At 55.0% G+C, this 16,294-nt stretch overlaps 1 protein-coding gene across 1 annotated transcript in view; it reads left to right on the plus strand.

The window, feature by feature from the left end:
- The window catches only part of Adgrb1 (adhesion G protein-coupled receptor B1), a 71,568-nt gene that overhangs the window by 30,404 nt on the left and 24,870 nt on the right, over window positions 1-16,294 (plus strand). Inside the window, 5 exon segments of the mRNA XM_032916582.1 lie at window positions 74-217; window positions 716-791; window positions 970-1,072; window positions 2,417-2,460; window positions 16,046-16,187. Of these exon segments, the coding sequence (XP_032772473.1) occupies window positions 74-217; window positions 716-791; window positions 970-1,072; window positions 2,417-2,460; window positions 16,046-16,187 (509 nt within the window).

Raw genomic sequence — 16,294 nt, forward strand, 5'->3', positions numbered from 1 at the left:
AAGCCTAATGCCTCGTCCCAGCTGACTTCCAGGTCGGTGATGCTCTGTTTGTGTTGCCCCTACCCTGCCTCAGTGCTCAGCATCCACAAGCTTCCAGCCAGTGGGGCCACCGACATCAGCTTCCCTATGAAGGGCTGGCGTGCCACTGGAGACTGGGCCAAGGTGCCAGAGGACAGGGTCACCGTGTCCAAGAGTGTGTTTTCCACAGGGCTGGCAGGTGAGGCTTGGGATTGGGATGGGCCTGCTAAAAACCAGGATCCTAGAGCCTGAGACTCATCAACTTGAGATATTGTATAGGGTTCCGTGAATTTTCTCTAGTGACAGGGGATATCCCTGGTATTCGTTGTTATTCCCGAGGCTATCTCCTTGCCACAAGCTCCCTTTGCCTCCGTGGGAGAGTACCCAGGGAAACTTCCTAGCCAGAAGGCCAAGCAGAGTGAAAGGACTTGGGTGGATCACTCAACAACAAGGACGCAGGTTCCCAGGTTCCCATATCTCTTGTGAGGTCACTTGAGGAGATGAGCGAGTTCCCTCTCCCCATATAGGTCCAGGCTGTTGCTCCAGATCCCAGCTGCCCCTCCTCATCTGTGGTGGGACATACCTTCTCCTGTCAGGACCTTGGACATGACTGTATAGATGAGACAATGGAGGCCACTGGGCGAGGTGCAGGATAGTGGGCAGTAGCAGGGTTGGGGTAACCTGTGCTCCCTTCCAGAAGCTGACGATTCATCTGTGTTCGTGGTTGGTACTGTGCTCTACCGGAACTTGGGCAGCTTCCTAGCCCTGCAGAGGTGGGTGACTTGGGAAGGGGACGGCCTGAGTTCCTACAGATGGCCAGTAAGAGACTGGTAGGCTGGGCATGGTGGTATGGGGATGTGCAAAGCATGCCCCAAAGCTGGGGCTGGGCTACAAGACTGGCTCAGTGCCACCCCACACCTCTGACAGCCTTTGCCACTTTGATGTCCCCAGGAACACAACTGTCCTCAACTCTAAGGTCATCTCCGTGACTGTGAAGCCCCCGCCTCGATCACTCCTCACACCCTTGGAGATCGAGTTCGCCCACATGTACAATGTGAGTGCTGCCCACGTGTGTGGGTGCCCGGGTACCTTGGTCAGGTCTGAGTACATCCCTGTACACTCCTCTCAGGCAGTAGCTTTTGGGGTTACAAGCAGAGTGACTCTCGTCTGGATTCCAATTGAGAAAACTGAGTCTTTGAGCTCCCAGGACCACATAGCAGATTGGTGTGGATGCTGAGTTAGCTCATTCTGACCTGCCCCCTAACCTATCCCTGTGCTCAATGCCTCCACTCCAGACTCTGATCCCCCGGGGGAGGGGGATCTGCTTGATACTTCCTGTGCCCATGACCCAGCATCCTGGGAGCTGTATGACAGGCCATCTACCCCAAGCCAGGTCTCCAACCTCTAGGAGTTGCTCCCTTCCCTGCCCAGGTTGCTGGGAACATGTGATCGCCACTTTCTGCCAGAGTCAGGGCTGACCAGCAGGCTATATCATTCAGGGCCTCTGGGATGACAGTGTCAGGAGCGTCCTTCCAAAGCTCCCTAGGACTCCAGGCCACTGCTGCCATGCGACCCTTGCAAGCTCCCAGCTCCAGGGATGCCTGGATACCTTGATGGGCATGAGGAGACCTTGGTGGCTGTCAGTCCTCTTGTATGGCTGTTCAGAGACTAGAGCTGAAGCTCCTGCATCCCACTGTCTCTGCTTCCGGTTTGGTTGAGTAAGAACCCCAAGGGGGTAAGGCAACTGCATTACTCAGCCAGGATGTGGCAGTGCCAGGTCCTAGTCCTCAGACCAGGGGTGTGGGGAGTCTCAGGAAGAACTCAAACCTGTCCCTTTGTCCTTTGTGACCTTGCGGGGGATTGTTTACCTTCTCTGTACCTTGGCTTCCTTCCTTTATCAAACAGGGAAGATTCCCGAGAATCTTCAGGGCACATAGCCATTGTGAGCATAGTACTGACCCCACTGTGGTTTCTCCCATCTCTCCAGGGCTCAGCCAAGTAGCCCCCACAGTGATGGTGTCCTGCACTGCTCTTCAGGTCCTCCTGCTTCCAGGACCAAGGACAGCAACAGGGCAGCTTCCCCCTCCTCCCGAACTCCCTTAGGCAACTCTACCACTTCCCCATAAGACACGGCTTTATCCTTTAGCCCAGCCCTATCATGAGGTCTGGATAGGAACCGAAGTTATGTGTTGGGCACTGGAGAGAGAGGGTCAAGCCAGGCCTGAGTGACACAAGCACTCCTCTCTGCTCTGAACTATAGGGGTTTTCCCTCTTACACAATGCAGTCTTTTGGGGGAATGTCACCAGGCGTGTGTGTAGTGCCTCCGTGAGTGGATTCAGTGACCCAGGTTGGGGCTAAATACGGCAGTGGCCCTGACCTCCCTTCTTTATCTCCTAGGGCACCACCAACCAGACTTGTATCCTGTGGGATGAGACAGATGGGTAAGTTCTTTTGGACTTAGTAGCCCTGGGACTCTAGGATGGTGGGTGGTGGGAGGAGCTTGCAGCATGCTTGGGTAGTGGGGGGGGGCAGGTTTAAGGTGGTGGAGCCATCATTCCCTGGACCTCTGGCCGCTAGTACATCTGCATGGTCCTCCCTTTCTTCCTGCTCAGGTCTGGCTTCAGAACCTATTGGCTTGTCCTTCTTATTCTCCTTGGGAAGTCCATGACTCCGGGAAGGAGGGCCAGAGAGATGTGCCCTAGCTAGGTGCTGAAGTAGGGCACTCAGGCTATGCTGTCTTGGTGTCGGGTTTGGTGCAGGTGTCAAGCACTGAGAATCAGGAATGTGGCTGTGTGGACTAAGACAGCTTCAGGATTGAGGACCCTGAGACTCCAGCTAACCCAGTGGTGTTGGGGCTTCCTGGTGTCCTCAGCAGCATCATGTGATCCTGGGCCCTGTGCTTAGACCTTTTCAAGTGCATAGTATAGTGGTCATCAGCCTGCTCCAGGGCACTCTGTAAATGAGTGGGGCCTCCTGGCTGGAATAAGAGGCCCAGGTGGAATGAAGGGGATGTGGGGAGGGACCTCCTGAGGGAGAAAGTATTTGGCAGGCTGACGTAGAGTTCATGGAAGCCAGGAGCTTGCTTGGGTTGAAGGGTTGAGGGAGGCCTGGAGGTGGGGCTGTGCCTCTGGGCCTTGGCATGTGTTTAGGATGGTCTGGTTGGAAGTAAAGAACAGAGATCTTGTTCCCTTCCCCAGGATGGGTGGCATGGGAACTCAAGTGGTCCCAGGCATGGGCAGTGTGTGTAGCAAGCCTAGGTGCTTCAGGTTATGTAGTTATGGGTGTGACCTAGGCATCTGGGAAGGTCTCTCAAGTGACTGGCTTGGGAGATGACAGAGACTCTAAGAGAGGTATGACCGCAGCTCCAGCAGGAAGGCTTGGGGGGCTCAGGGAGGCTGGAGAAGCATGGGCAGGAGGCAGGATAGAGGGGTGATGGTGGCTAACAGTGAGCTATCGTGTGGGACTAGTTATCCCCACCCATCTTCTGGTGACTGTGATCACAGAGGTCCCAGTCACCACTTTCTGCATCCCAGGAATGAGGGGCAGTGCACAGTAGAAAAGTAGATCCAAATGAGTGTCAGGTCCTGTCCTACACCAACAGGAGGTCAGAGACACTGTAACAGGTTGTGTGGCACCTTTCCAAGCAGGGTCACTGTGGCCTCTGTGTGTGTATGTTGTGGGGGAGGCTGATCTCTACACAGGGTTCTGGCAAGCTCTGTGCAGTGGGTGTCTGAGGGGCAACCAACCTGTTCACCCTCTTAGTCCATACTGGCACCTTGCAGAGCCCTCCCTCTTTCTAGTAATGTAAAGACCAGCCTCCTGGTGGGGACAGCCCACCAGATAAGTCAAGACACTCTCCCTTGCCAGGTTATAGCCCACCAGGCATCTCATGAGTTGAGGATCCTATCCTTGGAGCTGTCAGCTGCCTGATATTGGGTAGAATCAGGGCAGCTCAAGGACTCCGGTGAGCCTTCAGATGTTGTAAGTTAGTGTGACCTCTACCTGACCTATTTTTACAACTGTGGTAATGACCTCAGTCTTACTCTTCTGTCCCAGCCCTAGAGAACTAGAGCATGGAAGGTCGGACCCCAGGAGAGCAGAATGGTACCAATTCAGTTGAGTGGCCCACTTCTAGGCAGACCCAAGTCCAACCTGGGATTACTCTTCCACCCCCATTTACAGATTACAAGGACTCCAGAGGCTACAGCCAGCCAGAAGGCCAGTGGTGATTAAGGAGAATGCTCAGAACAGGCATCTAAAACGGTTGAGCTGAGGCTAGAGGAGGACTGGATGGTGGACAAGCTGGCTTTTGTAACTTCTCCGAGTCCTAGCTACCCTTCTCCCCTTTGCTGAGTGGCTCTTTGGTCCACAGCTTGTAGTCATTACTTCTACTATGACTCGTGAATGTGAGCGTTTTCCTATTGGCCTGAAGGGGGCAGAGCAATGGCCTACTTTCCTCAGTGTGTCTGACCTGCCTGGTGTGGCCTGTGCTTGCCTGTGCTTGGCTGAGAATAGGCCTAGGGGCCAAGGAATGGCCTGGCCACTAGGGGGAGAGGACAGCCTTCTGTGACTGCCACCTGATAGAGGGTGACCTTTTTGTACTGACCTTGTGACCCATAACCAAACCATGCTAATCTAGGGTAGAGTCCAGATCACCAACTGAAAGTGGGCTGAGACCAGGCACTAGTCATACCTGAGTGCTGACCCTCACTGGGACATTGAGCCCTAGTTCTGGTCAAAAGCTTATCATGGTCATAAGTTAAGTGTTAACACTAGTCACACACCACGCTCCTGTTCAGACACTAAATGCTGATTCTCATCACAAACTGAGCCCTGATCTTGGTTACACACTGAGCCCTGACCTGAGTCACACATTTATATTCCTAACTCTGCACACTGAACCTAGATCCTGCTCATACACCAAGCCTTGATCTAGCTCACACACTAAATGCTAATTCTCATCATACACTGAGCTCTGACCCTGGTCCTACACTGAGCTCTGTTCCTGGTCACACACTGAGCTCTGACCCTGGTCACACACTGAGCTCTGACCCTGGTTCCTACACTGAGCTCTGACCCTGGTCACACACTGAGCTCTGACCCTGGTCACACACTGAGCTCTGACCCTGTTCCTACACTGAGCTCTGACCCTGGTCCTACACTGAGCTCTGACCCTGGTCACACACTGAGCTCTGACCCTGGTCACACACTCTGACCCTGGTCACACACTGAGCTCTGCCCCTGGTCACACACTGAGCTCTGCCCTGGTCCCCCTGAGCTCTGCCCTGGTCCTGAGCTCTGACCCTGGTCACACACTGAGCTGACCCTGACCCTGGTCCTGGTCACACACTGAGCTCTGGCCCTGGACCCTGAGGACCCTGTTCACACACTGAGCTCTGACACACTGAGCTCACACACTGAGCTCTGACCCTGGTCCTACACTGAGCTCTGACCCTGGTCACACACTGAGCTCTGACCCTGGTCACACACTGAGCTTTGCCCCTGGTCACACACTGAGCCCTGACCCTGGTCACACACTGAGCCCTGCCCCTGGTCACACACTGAGCTCTGCCCCTAGTCCTACACTGAGCTCTGTTCCTGGTCACACACTGGATGCTGACCCTCATCACACACTGAACCCTGATCTTGGCCCTAGGGTGAGCCCTGCCCCTTGTCTCTGTTGGAACCATTAATGTCTGTTGACACTCATTCCATATATGACACATGCTTCGGGATCACCTTCTTTTCCAGCCACACGTGACAGTTGATAGTGTGACACATTCATGTAGAGAACAAGCCAGAGGCTCTCACCTACAATGTAGACCCTCTTCTTCCCTTTCCTCTAGGAATATCCACATACCTGCAAGGACTCTGGTAGTGTGCACACTGGAGGTCTCTGTCTAAGTGCCTTAAACATCTGTTCAGAGCCTCTGATGTAACCCTATCCTTATGTAATGTCTGTCATCTATGTCACTGGATCTGGGTCTTGAACTCTAGGTTGGCAACGGGATTCTAGAGCTGTCTCTACCCACCTAGAGAAGCATCACCAGTGATTCTGAGAGTCTGGGGTAAGAAGTGAGAAGGAAGAGAAGGATGGGGGGGGCGAGTCCTTGCTGGCATATACTAACCAGGCTGCATCCACAGAGAGCTCCAGCTTTGTGTGTCTCCACTGAGAGGGACAATGACAGTCACAGGTGTATTCCCACAGTCTCCTGCCACCTGCTAGGATGAGAACTGATTGTGTGTGGGAATGGACAGGAAGCAGGGCAGCATGGGTAGATGGTTGAGCAGGTCATGGTGGTCAGTGCTGGGCAAGGTGTGGAATGGAGTGAGGTTAGAACAGCAGGGGTACAGGGTGAATGACTGAATGGAGGATGAGATCCAGAGTCATCCAAAGGACAAACAGGTGCCTGAAAAGGGACCAGATGTCACAGGAAGTAGGCCCTTGTAATACAGAAAGGCCTGAGCTCTGACCTCGGGTGTTGACAGAGCTGTCCCTCTTCACTGCATTTCTTTTCAAACTCTTAATCCTTTCCTGGGTGGAACTGCCAAGTCCCATTAGGTCCACCCAATTCTCTCACAAAGTTCCTGCCCCACTGTCTTTGTCAGTCAGGTTCACAGCCTTAGGCTTGAAGGTTCCCACTGAGCCCAGTACTATGTTCAGGGACCCTCTCTTGGACACCCCGGCAAAGGCATATCTTAGGAGTCTGACCCCTCTTTCTGTTTGTTTGCCTGTTTGTTTGTTTGTTTGTTTGTTTGTTTGTTTGAGACAGGGTTTCTCTGTGTAGCTCTGCCTGTCCTAGATAGAACTCACTCCACAGACCAGACTGACCTCAGACTCAGAGATCTGCCTGCCTCTGCCTCCCAAGCTCTGGTGTTAAAAGTGTGTGTGCCACCACAGGCCAGACCAAGAGTCTGCTTCTTTAAAAGTTCATCACCTTGGGGAGGGCAGCCTACTTGCTAGGGTCACCCGTGCCTGTCATTCTTCATTGCGTTTGCTCCTACTGGGGCAAAGGAAAGAAAAGGGAGCAGGGCAGGGTGAATTTAAGGTGACTTCCTACAGAGGCCTCTGGGTTGGAGAACTGGAGAGGGTGCATTGGGTCATGAAGGCACATCCAGGAACAAGACCCTCACCCCACCCAGAATTTGGGGTGGGGTGAAGCATCCACTGCTCTGATCCTGCTTTTCTAAGGGGTCCCATCTTCTCTCCCCTGTCTTTCCATCAGTGATGCAGTCTGTCTCTGGTGTTACCTTGGGGTAGGCACCAGGTCTTATCCACAGGGTCCTGACTGTAAGGCACACGGTGGCCTTGCAACAGATGTTGTCCAGGGTATGAGTGTGCCCAATCTTAATGAGGTTACCTTCTCCCTGGGGAGAGTGGTAATTCACCTACTCATTCATCCACTCCATCATTTACTCCTTGAACACAGGACAAAGACTTGTAGCCCAGTTCTCCTCCCCACGCTCACCTGTGAATACACCTAGCAGGATGCCCTTGGGTACCAGCCAAGTCCTGTCCTGAGGGCTGAAGGTCTTTGGGATCCCATAATCCAAGCTTTTCCAGCTATGGAGTACTTGGTTCTGCCCCCACTGGCTATGCAATCGCAGGCTTCAGTTCCCAACTCTAAGATGAGACAGGGAGAGGGGGGACTTACTTTCAGGACTCTGTAGGGACCCCACCAAGCTGCCTCTGCCTGACTAGTCTTCTTCCTCACCACCCCACACTCCTTTGTCTCCTCTCTTTTCTTTGCTTCCTTTTGGAGACAGGATCATATTCAGTAACTCAGGTGGCCTGGAACTCATGGCAATTCTTCTGCCTCAGCTAGGATTGCAAGAGTGAGCTTTTATAAGAAGCCTTACCTTGATACTTGGCAGGACTGCAGTTGCTTCCCTCAAAACATGGCTAAGGAGGAGCTTCAGAGTGGATGGAGGATTTGAATTGGGGCAGAGCTGAAGGCCTTTCCCATCATCCTTTGCTACTTCAGAGATCCATTTGTCCTACAGGTTCCCCAGGCTGCTGGGTTTTTGTCTGCAACATTCTACTAGACATGGAGGGGTAGTCCCAAGGCTGAGCTAGTGGGACATATAGGCTTGTAATACCCATTACAAGTGAACCCTGGCCTAGACCTGTCCTGAGGCCTTTGTCTGACTACCTGGTTACATGGGCAAGCTTCCGTCATGTTGAGCCTTGTTTTCTCCACTTATGGAATGGGCTGCCATGGTTGATGATGTGCTGAGGGTCAGAAGGTATCCTAAAGGACACCAATAAGCCTCCCAGACACAGTACTATCCCATAGGCCAGCAGCGCATGCTGGCTGGCTAGAGTGTACCTTGGCAGGAGGGTATGGGAGTCCAAGGCCACAGTATAGAGTATACAGAAGCCCAGCAGAGTGCAGTTGGAGATGGTAGAGCTGCAAGGAGAGGTCCAAGGAGAGAGGGGTAGGGAATGGGGCAGAGAACATATAGGTCAGGGAAGTGACTCCTCAGGCCTGGGGGTCCCTTTTCTAATCACTGTACCTCTTTTTAGATGTGGAAACTAGGCTCTTTGTCCTCAGACTTAAGGAGAGGTGGAATTGGTTTGGGCCCTGTTCTCAGACTGCAGGGCAAATGGAAAGGAAGACACATGGAAGGACTTTCCAGTTAGCTGGGAGGTTTGAGTGATGTGGGAGCCTGCTCCTGGCCCTCGCCTGCAAGTGTCAGAATGATGGAGGTGACCAGGTCTTCTGGATCAGGTGAACAGTGAGGTGTAACAGGAGGGTGGTAGTGTCAAAGGCAATCATGAGGGCTGTCTGTCTGTCTGTTCTCACTACCCTGGCCTGTCAGGAAGCACACTGAGGGTCCAGAGGGAGGAGCATGCACCAGCACTGTGCTGGGTGCATCAAGCTGAAGAAGATTCTTGCATTTGGGGGACATTGTCCATGCTCAAGACAGGCTGATGTTGCAGGGCAGTAACATGCTCACAGCAAGCAGGGGCTCACAGTGCCTGTGAAGGAGAGCACATTGGACAAGGTAGCGTTACCAGGCTGTGGAACTTTGGCTGGTGCAGAAGGTCCTAGCATCGGTGATGTGTGGTGGGGACTGCACTTGTGGACATGGTGATGATGTCTGTGCTGATGTAGGTGCTGCTGGTGCTGGCCTGAGGATGCGTTGATGAGGGAGGAGGAGGGCCCGGTAATGTCTATGTTGAGAGCGACTGAGTGGTACTTGCTGGAGCTTGTGCAATGAGTAGGAGGCGTGGAGAATGGGGTGGTGTGAGAGGTGCTGGTGACAGGGTGGTGGTGGTCGTCATGGCTCTGTGATCTGTGCTTCTGCTTCTGCTTGTGCTGCTGCTTCTGCTTGTGCTGCTGCTGCTGCTGGTGGTGGTGGTGGTGGTAGTGGTAGTGTTGTTGTTGGTGGTGGTAGTGTTGGTGGTGGTGAATCTGAGGCTGGTAGTGGTGGTGGTGGTGGTGAATCTGAGGCTGCTGCTGGTGGTGTGACCCACCATCCATTATGATAGTTGCTGTGGATGGGAGTGATGGTGCTGTGGAGGGGTGTGTCGATAACATGATGGTGGTACTTATGCTTCTGTTGGTGACGGCATTGGTGACGGTGGGGGGGTGATTGACAGTCTTGGTTATGTGATGCTGATGATGGCAGAGGTGATGGTCTTGATGTAAGAGGCATGCTGGCAATGTGGGGTTAGCCATGATGACAACAGCTTTGACATGACAGTGGCCATAGAGGGGGCAGGTCTCAGAACCTGGTAGTGGCCACGAAAGGAGCATTGGTGATGCTGCAGTGACCTTGGAGGTGGTGCCAGGATGTGACAGTGGTTATGGAGGTGGGATGGTGCTGGTGATGAGGTGGTGGGTGTGGAGGTGGGATCAGAGATGAGGTGACCATGCAGGGGCGGGAGTCGGTGGTGGTTATGGAGGTGATGGTGATGGTGGTGGTAGCCATGGGAGTAGTGGTGAGGACATGGTAGTCATAGAGACAGTTTTGGGAACATGGAAGCAGTGGTAGAGGTGGTGGAGGTAGTAGAGTATCCTGGGGTGGGGATGTCGCTGGTGGTAAATACCGACTGCAGATGCTATTGGCCTGTGTTGTTCAATGTTTGGTGATAGACATAGGTATTGTGGGAGGGGGCTGGGGCTGGAAAGATTTACAGGCCCCCTATGGGCATTAGCTCCCTTCTTCATGGCATAAGTCAAGAGTTAAGCCAAAGTGACCACAGGGACATGATAGGGCAAGTAGAGGAGGAAGGTTTACACATGGAAGTCTGGAAGGATGTCTTGTAGATGAGGCTAGTTTGGCTAGGGTGTCCATTGGGGTGTGGATCATCTTGACCTAGGGCAATACCAGGAATGCTCAGTGCTCAGCCAGGGCTAGCTCAGCTGTCATCGAAACGATAGGGTTTGAGGGCTGTGTCATCTGGACAGTAGCCCCTTGACTGGCAGGAGTGTGACAGGCCAGTATGTGTGTCTGTAGGAGTCATAGACAGGAACCTAGGAGAGAGACAAGGACTCAGTTTGGGCATCAAGCACCTTTCTGAACCAGGTACAGTCAGCAGGACCCTGTTCTCCAGGGTAGGTCATTGTCCACTGTCCTCAGGTTCCCCACTTAGTCCTACAGACAGCCATGACCTATGTGCCCTGCCTGGGTAACCCGAGAGGAGCCACTAAGCATAGAGGGGGACATTCTGAGACTAGAAGCCCCAGGGTAGTGTCTGGCGCCAGGTAGGAGAGATGAAGAGACTGGTGTCAGGGTCCGGGAGAACAGGAGAAGCCCCAAAGGCCCTGCACAGATCTGAGGTGCACAGAAGGGCTCAGATGGCCACATATCTTTAGTCGAGGGCACCAGACTCCAAGTGTTTGGATCTCTGAAAGCCAGACCAGGACTAGAGTCTCAGAAACAGCACAGGAGGGGTGCCAAGTCAGCAGGGGGATGGACTGACGCCGAGGCTGGGCATAGTGGTCCAGAACATAGGTGACAGGAAGAAAAGACAGAGCTCGAGCATCTGAGTGAGCCTTTCAGAGGCAGCAGCAGCCATCTTGATGCGGAGAGAGAAGTCGGTAGATGGCTCTGGGAAATGGGCACACCTGACAGAGGAGGTGTGACTAAACCGTCTGGGAACCGGGACAGAGATGGATCAGGGGAGCTGATTTCTGGGGTACAGATGGAAGCTGGCTCATGGGGGTTCTCAAAGGCCCAGTTGAGAACCCCCTCAACTGCAGAGGCTTCAGTTCCAACCCCTGCCCAGAGCCTAAGATCCCCCGCTGAGGTGCACCGTGCCCACTCCTGGCTGTTTTATACCCTGTGGGTGGACACCCTATGAGTCATTCATACTGGGGTGTGAATTAGCCCATCAGATCCAAGGGGACCCCGACAGGCACAGTCCTATAATAGCACCTGCTCGTGGGCTGGCGGGAGGCATCACGATGCAGTAGGGCCCTTGCTCAGTGGGTGGTGGGCTCCATGCACTCTCTGCATACTGTCCCCTCAATTTCCTCGAACACATAGGCCCTGAAGAATCTATCGTTCTCTGAACAAGTACAGGTTACTGCGTACCCACTGCCTAACAGGCAGCTGAGCTCTGAGTTGGATAGGGTCAGGAATCTCTGTTCACTCCTTCTCCTGGGCTGGCGGGTACTAGGAGAGCAGGACCAGAAGCTGAGTTTGTGGCCAGCTGCAGGGATGTCCCCTCAGGGTGTTCCAATTTTGTTGGGTCCACCTCTTTTGGACGCTACTTGAGGTGCCTTCAGGGAGATGCTGGGCAATCAACCGGTAGTGAATATCGTTCTTGTACCACTGTCCCTGGGACCTGGGGATAGGGTTGTGACTCTGCCCTTGGAGTTGAGGGTTAAATGCAGTAGGGGATACACTGGCTCGGGGGCTATAGTGGGAGTTGTGGCTGTAGAAGCCAGGTGGTGGTCGATCCCAGCAGGTTCCCTTTGGAGCGCCAGGCCAACAGGAGACAACCACCCTGACAGAGGCTGCTAGGACAGGTGAACAGCAGGTGCAGACGCTGGGGAGGCAGGGAATGGACACGTTTCCCATGGACAGAGTGAGCGAGTGGTATCCATGGAGCCTTACTGGGCCTTTATCCTTCCTTTTTGCCTTACTTTCCTGGGGTCTGTACTGGATACCCTACCCTGCAGATATGCCTGCTCGGCAGGGGATGACTGTGATTCATCAGGACCTATGCTTGGGGTAGAGGAAGTTGAATCAGGCCAGGGGGTCATTAGACGTGGAGTGACGGGACAGAGAATGGCATCCAGGGCCAAGTGTGGTGATATCACTGGAGGTCACGGCAGGAGGCAAATAGAATTTCCGTGATGAAGGGCACTCATGGCATATAGAGAGATGGGAGTTATCTAGATCCATCCCGGTACCCGTCTGAGGGTGGTAGGCCTCCACCTACACAGGAGGGGAGTTCCTCGTTATGATCCCTCTCTATTCTGTGTCCAGAAAGGGGTCACTGGCCCAGCTCCTTCCCCAGTTCTAGATCTGTTGCCATGACTTGGGGGGGTGGGGTGGGCAGGTATGACTGGCCCAGATTCCTTAGTCCTGGTCCAGGATAGGGACCTGGCTGGATGACCCAGATCACGTTTCTGAGGCTCAGAGGACAGGTGACAACAGCTTCTGCTGTGGGCGTAGCAAGCAAGCAAGCAAGAAAGGGGCGCCTGCATGTGCTGCAATTGAGAGTCGAGATTCGTGCAGTAGAGTGACTTTCAGTCAGGCTTGGGGAAGAACTTCCAGATGTTAGGAACCAAAATTTTATGGAAGGAGAAATAGGGACTTTCCCCCACCTTCAACAGGTAGGGCGTCAAAAGTACAAGAGTCTACCAACTAGGGCAACCTCTACACTTTTGCTGAAATAACTGTGGTCCAGGGCTTTGGGGGTAGCTCCATGGCTTCTCGGACTGAGCTCTCCTCCTGGCTTGCAGCCCGTCTGGATTCTGGGTTGCTGAAAGGGCCTGATCAGATCTACTTTCAGCCAGGGTTCAGATGGGGACAGTTGGGGGCAGCAGTAGAGAGAAGCTGGAATCTAGGCCCCGCTGCCATCTTGCTGTGTGGTCAGCTGCACCCGCACAGCTTCCTTTTAGCGTCTACAAAGCTGACCTGAGGCTTGTGATGGAGAAAAGGAAGATGAAACACACAGGTGCCTCAGAGCAGAGCGGAAGCTGGGGAGGGAGGTGAGGAGAGGACTTGTCCCTGGGCTGCACGTGGGGTGCCCACGATACTCCTAACACACGTGGCACTTGACTAGAGAGGTAGGCAGGCAGAGGCGGGCCCATATGGTAGTCTGGGCAGCTAACAGAGGCTAGTTCTGCCCTCTTTCCATGCCAAGCCTGGCCGGCTGGCTGGCTGGTTCTCTGGGCCCACACAGGTACCTTCTCTGCTTTCCACAGCCTGGAACTGGAGAGTCTGCCCTGATGACCCTCATCTGGGTAAGGCCACTCCTCCCCTGCCCCTGGGAGACTAAGCTAATCGGTGCCACAGCGGAGGTCCTGGGCAACTCTGGCTCTCAGGCTGGCGGTCTCCCAGGTGGTGGCCAGCAGCGGTCAGCCTGGCGTCCTGTAGACCCGACAGGGTGTCTGGGAAACCGCCAGGCTGCCAGCCTAGCTCCCCTCACCCTGCCTTAGGGTGTTGTCCTCTGAAGCCTTCCCAGCAACCATCAGGCAGGTACGATAGCTGAGAGCTCAGTGTGTCCTGTTCTAAAGAGCGGCCACACGGCCAAGAACGAGGACAGGCCAGCAGCAGCCTGCCAGTCTAGCACACAGGGCTTTCTTGGAATGTGTGCATGCTGGTGACATTTGTTAGTCTGTGCTGGCCTTCTGTGTCTGGTCTGTTGTCTGTGGCATGAGACTGTCCCTTTGTCACTCCTAACCTTGAGAGAGGTACAGTGAGAGCCAGGACTCCATGGCTCCTGACCTGAAGAGTGGGCATGGTGAGGGATAGTCAGAGGCATGTCTGGCACACAAGGTGATCTTAGAAAATCTCTAGGGATGGTGCAGAATCTGGGGCACTGTTCAAAGCAAGGGGCTCTGAGCAGGGGGACCCACATTTCCTTTCCTATACTCTTGGTATTTTAGCTACTTCCCAGTTGGACCTGTAGTCTTCTCTAGTGGGGGAAATATGCTTTTGTTCTGAGCTATAACCAGGAATGTGGAGTGCTAGGTGTGCAGGGTGACAAGTTGGTGGAAAGGCTTCTGGAGTAGTGGTAGTCTCGGTCCCCTGGAGTTGATACAGTGGCTAACCCTTTGGGGACCTGCAAAGTTCTGATGAGACAGGGTCTGAAGACTCAGAGGTTTTCCTGAGGACAAAGATCCTGCACATGAAGGCCTTTCCTTGCCTCTATTTACTCTGTATTATTGCTCTTGCTGTGGAAAAAGAGCGCCCTCAGGTAGAACCCTGGGCCTCAAATCCTGGCATTCATGGGCCAGCGACCTTGTAGTTCAGCTTGCACTGCATCTCAGAGTGAGCTAACAAGTACAGGGGAGGGAAAGAAGCTCACACAGCTTGGAGCAGCAGCTCCTGGGCTAGCCCATAACCTAAGTCAGGCTTCTCTGGAGTAATTCTTTCGGAGGGGCAGAGGGACCCTGAGGGAGATGCAGATGCTGTGGTCCTGTCTCCCTGGGCCTGACTCACTGGGTTGTTGAGAAGAGGGGGAAGGAAGTATGGAGTCACTGGGAATTAACGGAGGGTTTAGACTCCTGACAGCTGAAGCTGCTGTTGGCTGCCAGCACGTATTCCAGTCAGGCACTGAATTGTGCAACCCTGTGCTATGTTGGGGTCCATCCCTTCTTTAGAGACAAGGAAACTGAGGCAAGGGGGTGAAAGTAATTGTGCTCCTACAGGTAGGGTGTAGCTGAGGTAATGTTGGAACCCAGGTATCTGGCTATTCTTTTCGTTCTCAGTATTATGTGCGGTCGGGGCTATGTGTTGGTCAGGGCCATGCACAGGGCAGTTCTCCAATGCCACCAGGGAAAGCAACCAAAGAAAACCCACTGCAGGTGTAGAGAGGCAGGCCCATTCCTGTCTATGAATTTTATAGTCTCCACTGGCACTGTGGAGGTGGCCTGGAAAAGGCCTCAGGCCATTGTTCTGACTAGGGATGGAAGCTACAGTCTTCCTGGGTGCACAGAGAGGACATCTGGCTGGCTTCCCAAAGCCTTAGACTGGGAAAGAGTGAAGCCTTCCTGGCCTTGGGTTCAAGAGACCACTCCTACCTAAGACTCTGGATACCCCAAATGCTGGGGTGCTTCTGGGACAGGAGCAGGACTGAGTTCCAAAAAAAGGTGCCTTCTGGCACTTCCTGCAGGGCAAGCTCAGCCCCAGGGCCAGAGGGTGAAGGATGGATGCTGGCAACTTTCTGTTCAGAGAACTGCCTGGTAGGCCCCAGGGGAGGTAGAAAGGGGAGGACGGGGGATTTTGCTGGTATCCTTCAGATCCTGGTGCACCCAGAACATAGCTAGCACTTTGCTTAACTGAAATGGGGCCAGCGGAGGCCTGGAGGCAGCAGGAGGGACCAGGGTCAGCGCGCAGAGGGAAGTTTCCAGCAGCTGGCCAGCTCCCTGCAGGGAGGGCTGTGCTAGTCCGGGACTTGGAGCCGCAGATACCCAGGCTGCCTGTCCTGGAGGATGCGGCCGCGCAGCCGCGCGGGATGGAGCCATCCCAAGGTCACCAGCTCCGAAGAGCCCTGGGCTGTGAGACTGGGGTACTCCTGGGACGGCCCCTCGCGCCCCCCGCGCCAGGGGCCTCGGGCTCTGCGCGGGCTCGCGGCCGGGCAAGCTGGCGGGCGGGGCGGCGGGCCCCGGGCCAGCTCCTGCCTCCCTCCCTGCCGCTCCGCGGGCCGCGCTCCCTGCGGGCCGCGCTCCGCGTCTCCAGCGCGCGGCGGGCGGTGCAGAGCGCGGCCATGGGCGCCGGGGCGGCGGGTCTTGGCGGCGGGGCGGTCGCGCGGCGGGCGCAGGTGCGGGCGGGCCGGGCCGGGGGCGGGGGCCCGCGCGCCGCCGCTGACGCTGTCTCCCGTCCCGCCGCCTGCAGACCCTCCTCCTCCGCCCCCCCGCAGCTCGGGCCCTGGTCGTGGCGCGGCTGCCGCACGGTGCCCCTCGATGCCCTCCGGACGCGCTGCCTGTGTGACCGGCTCTCCACCTTCGCCATCTTAGCCCAGCTCAGCGCCGACGCGGTGAGACCCGGGCGGCAGGGGGCTCGGGGCGCGGGACGCGGGGGGGGATGTGAGCGCGGGCGGGCGGGAGGCGCAGGGCCAGGCCCGGCCCCCCAGGGGTCTCAGCG

This window comes from Rattus rattus, chromosome 1 (assembly GCF_011064425.1).
Source record: "Rattus rattus isolate New Zealand chromosome 1, Rrattus_CSIRO_v1, whole genome shotgun sequence".
NCBI lineage: Eukaryota > Metazoa > Chordata > Mammalia > Rodentia > Muridae > Rattus > Rattus rattus.